General features: G+C 41.2%; 1 protein-coding gene across 2 annotated transcripts in view; it reads left to right on the top strand.

The window, feature by feature from the left end:
- The window catches only part of LOC122561354 (VPS10 domain-containing receptor SorCS1-like), a 1,166,089-nt gene that overhangs the window by 907,907 nt on the left and 254,134 nt on the right, over positions 1-4,048 (top strand). For both annotated transcript variants that reach the window (XM_043713086.1, XM_043713087.1), the window contains exon 6: positions 1,950-2,014. In XM_043713086.1, coding sequence (XP_043569021.1) covers positions 1,950-2,014 — 65 coding nt within the window. The remainder of the gene's footprint in view (positions 1-1,949; positions 2,015-4,048) is intronic.

A 4,048-nucleotide genomic window follows, 5' to 3' on the forward strand; every position in this document is an offset into this window, starting at 1 on the left:
ACTCTCCAACCACAAGGGATGAACTCAGATTTCTCCAGTTTCCTCATTTCCCCTCCCCCCACCTTGTATCAGTCCCAACCACCTTCCTAACCTGCAATCTTCTTCCTGACCTCTCCGCCCCCACCCCCACTCCGGCCTATCATCCTCACCTTATCACCCTCACCTTAACCTCCTTCCACCTATCACAGTTCCAATGCCCCTCCCCCAAGTCCCTCTTCCCTACCTTTTATCTTAGCCTGCTTAGCACACTTTCCTCATTCCTGAAGAAGGGCTCATGCCCGAAATGTCGATTCTCCTGCTCCTTGGATGTTGCCTGACCTGCTGCGCTTTTCCAGCAACACATTTTCAGCTCAATATGGAGTTCACCAATTTTAGGACCTGGACAACCTCTTCCATGTCCTTTGACATGTCCTCATCTGCCATCTCTTTGTTCCTCACTAGATCTTTCCCTGTTTCTGATTGTAAGAGACCTATCGCTGTTTTCCTTCTTTTTAACTTCGCATACCTATAGAAGCTTTTACAATCAATTTTGTATGTTCCCCACAAGCTAACACTATTTTCCCTCTTTTAATCTTTTATCTTTTAATCCTTTATCTTTTAATCCATGTCCTTCACCATGGTTAGCTCATACCTCATACCATCGTGGTTTCATTTGTTTAGATTCAGGATCAATTACGTCGCTCTCCATCTCAATGAAGAGTTGTCTCATATGGTACAAAATTGTCAGACTACATGCACGTCCCTAAATTTAATCTCCCACCCATGGTGACTGTGCCTTAAGTTCACTTCCAGAATATTCCCTTTGTTAGATATCTTCGTTACCAACCTGCTCAGAAATTTTATGAAATGCCGAGAGTAGGTAGGACTTGAACCCATGTCTCCTGGATTAGAGGTAGGAACAATACCACTGGACCACAAGAGCCCTCCCTCCCCCCTCTTTTAAGATGGTCCAAAAACCTTACTTGTTTAACTAAATTTTTCTTTCAAATATTTATCTTTCTACAGCTCAGTGACAAATAAAAGACCAAAAAATTAATTTGCATATTTTGTATTCAGATGTGATTCATTTTGCTCCACATTGTTTATTTTTAATTGCTGTTGAATGTATTTTTATTACCTTGTATGTACTCTCACACTGAGCTCTCCAATTATTCCTGCTGCAGCAAGAGACAGCACAGGAAGGACCTATGAGGATTGATCTTCCTTTCAAAATGCATATGATGTTGTCTTTCTCAGAATAGAGTGAGGGATGGATAATTTAACAGACACGATACATAATCCTCAGGGAATGTATCGAGGTGCCCAGTACTTCAACTCTTGATGATGTCACATGAATTGTATTGTTGCTTCCTGTTATGTGATGAGTCCTTGAGCTGACCCTTCTTTTGACAGGTAAACACGCAGCTTACCCCAGGGGCTCCAGTGTTAGTGCCCTGTCTCTGAGCCAGAAGGACTGGCTTCAAGCCCTACCTGCTGTAGAAGTGTGTCATAACATCCTTGAACAGTTTGATTAGAACTATCTACTCATAGCTCCCTAATTCCCTGAATTCATATGAAGCTCTGTATTTGTACTGTTTCTAGTCATATTACTGCATCCTAATGTGACTCACTGTAGCTATAATTACAGTTTAAACAGAGATTAATGTCTCTCAGTGAGCAACAACTATGTAACCACACTTCCCTTTAGTATATTGCCTCATGTCATTTCTAAATCGAAGAAAACCGAATAAAGATAAAAGCCCCAGTCAGATCGTCATTGCTTTAAGAAATAGTGATAAATTATTCCCTTCACCAGGTCCAGAGGCATTGATTTTCCTGTGTGCAAGCAATGGCTAATGGTAGTCTGTGTTGAGAGATATGGGAGATGAGCACAAATGGGCCTGTCAGATAAGTAGACAAAGATGTCCTAACTTTATTTATTTCACCTGTTTTCATTCCTTCTCCCCTAGGTCTGTAATGGGTTTGGACAAGGACCCTGACCTCGTGCACATTGAAGCAAGGAACACAGCTGGCTGTGAGTTTTTTTTTCATCAAACAGTGAATAAAGTTGCAACTGGTTATAATGCAAAGCTAGCAGAGTACTTCAGCCTCGTGATGTGCCATTGAGATTTCCGGTAATCAACAGGCCACAGTTAAACTCTCTGGGTTTCCAATATAACTGCCATGCTGAAAACCTGTACCTTGCAAACAGTTAGCCTGCGGGGGTTGGATCAGTTGCATTGTATAGCACTGTCTTTCATCATTTGTTGTTGTGTGTTTGATTTTTATTTGTCTAAGGGATCTATAGCTTCACCAATTCTCTTCCTTGGAGCAAGAGTCCAGATGGTTGCTGTCTCTGGACACAAATTCCAAAATGTTTCTAGAGCACCACATTCAATTCGACTTTTCACTCACGGCAGATTCAGTGAGGCTTCATCGTTCGATAGTAACAGTCAGGCATTAATGCAACAAACTTCAACAAATGTCTTTTTTAAATCAGAATTTCTGATCAACATTATTTTGACAGGTTCCGTGTACTTTGTCAGGGATACATTTTTTAAACTCTTATAGAAAATTGTTCCATAGTCTTGGATGCCTGTTCAGGAATACTGCCAAAGAGGTTAAAATGATGAAAGGATTCAATTAAAAAGCCTAACTTTTCTTCTCTCCTTACTGTGCTAGTATAATACAATGAGAAAGGATTTATTATTAATCTCACCATGAAGGAACACGAAGTTAGCAGGGACCATAATATGATTGTATTTTACATTGAGTTTGAAGGAGACAAGATCGTTAGACAAGGAAATGGGCACGGTGGCTCAATGGTTAGCACTGCTGACTCACAGCACCAGGGACCCAGGTTCCATTCCAGCCTCAGGTGACTATCTGTGTGGAATTTACACATTCTCCCTGTGTCTGCGTGGGTTTCCTCCGGGTGCTCCGGTTTCCTCCCACAGTCCAAGAATGTGCAGGTCAGGTGGGTTAGCCATGCTAAATTGCCCATAATGTTCAGGGATGTGTAGATTAGGTGCATTAGTCAGGGGTAAATGTAGGGCAATGAGTTTAGGTGGGATACTCCACCGAGATCGGTGTGGACTTGTTAGGCTGAAGGGCCTGTTTCCACGCAGTAGGGATTCTAATTGATAAAAGATAAGATTGATTGATGAGATTAAAAAACTGAATAAAGGCAACTATGAGCACATGAAAGTGAATTTACAAATTAGACTAAATGATTGATAGATCTATAGAGATGCAGAACTAAACCTTTAAGGGCATATTTCAGAATATACAGAATAGAGACATTCTAACAAGCCCAAATGATTCTGCAGTTAACTAGAAGCATTAAAGATAGTGTCAAGGTGAAAAAAAAAGCATGTAATTGTGCTCAGTCAGATTGCAGCTCAGCTGATGAGACAAGGCATCAAAGTATGACTAAAGCATTAGGAAGGAGGAAAGTATTAGGGTACAGGAGAAAGCTAGCTAGAAATATAAAAGCAGACAGAAAAAATGTCTATAAATGTTTAAAACAGAAAAAAATTAATAAAGTAAGAGTTGGCCTGATGGAAAGAAGTCTGAAAAATTGATAATGCAATGTACAGAAATGACAGATTAATTGACGAGGTATTTTGCATCAGTGTTCATCAGCTTTAACTCAGGAAGTGAAAAGGAAGCCGCATATCGGGAAAATTATGGTCACCAGAGAAGTGATATTGAATTAATTGTTGAAACTGTGGGTTGATAAGTGTCCGGGCACAGATGGATTTCATCCAAGGCTCTTAAAAAGATGTCGCTAGTCAGATAGTAGAATCATTTGTTGCAGCAAAATACTGCTCTGGCAAACAAATGGCCTCCAAATGGTTGAGTGCACAATCCTGCAAATGATCAAGGAGTGCTGTACTGTCACAGGGTCAGTACTGAGGGAGTGCTGTACTGTCACAGGGTCAGTACTGAGGGAGTGCTGCACTGTCACAGGGTCAGTACTGAGGGAGTGCTGTACTGTCACAGGGTCAGTACTGAGGGAGTGCTGCACTGTCAGAGGGTCAGTACTGAGGGAGTGCTGCACTGTCAG

The sequence above is a fragment of the Chiloscyllium plagiosum genome, chromosome 22 (genome assembly GCF_004010195.1).
Source record: "Chiloscyllium plagiosum isolate BGI_BamShark_2017 chromosome 22, ASM401019v2, whole genome shotgun sequence".
In the NCBI taxonomy this organism is placed as follows: Eukaryota; Metazoa; Chordata; class Chondrichthyes; order Orectolobiformes; family Hemiscylliidae; genus Chiloscyllium; species Chiloscyllium plagiosum.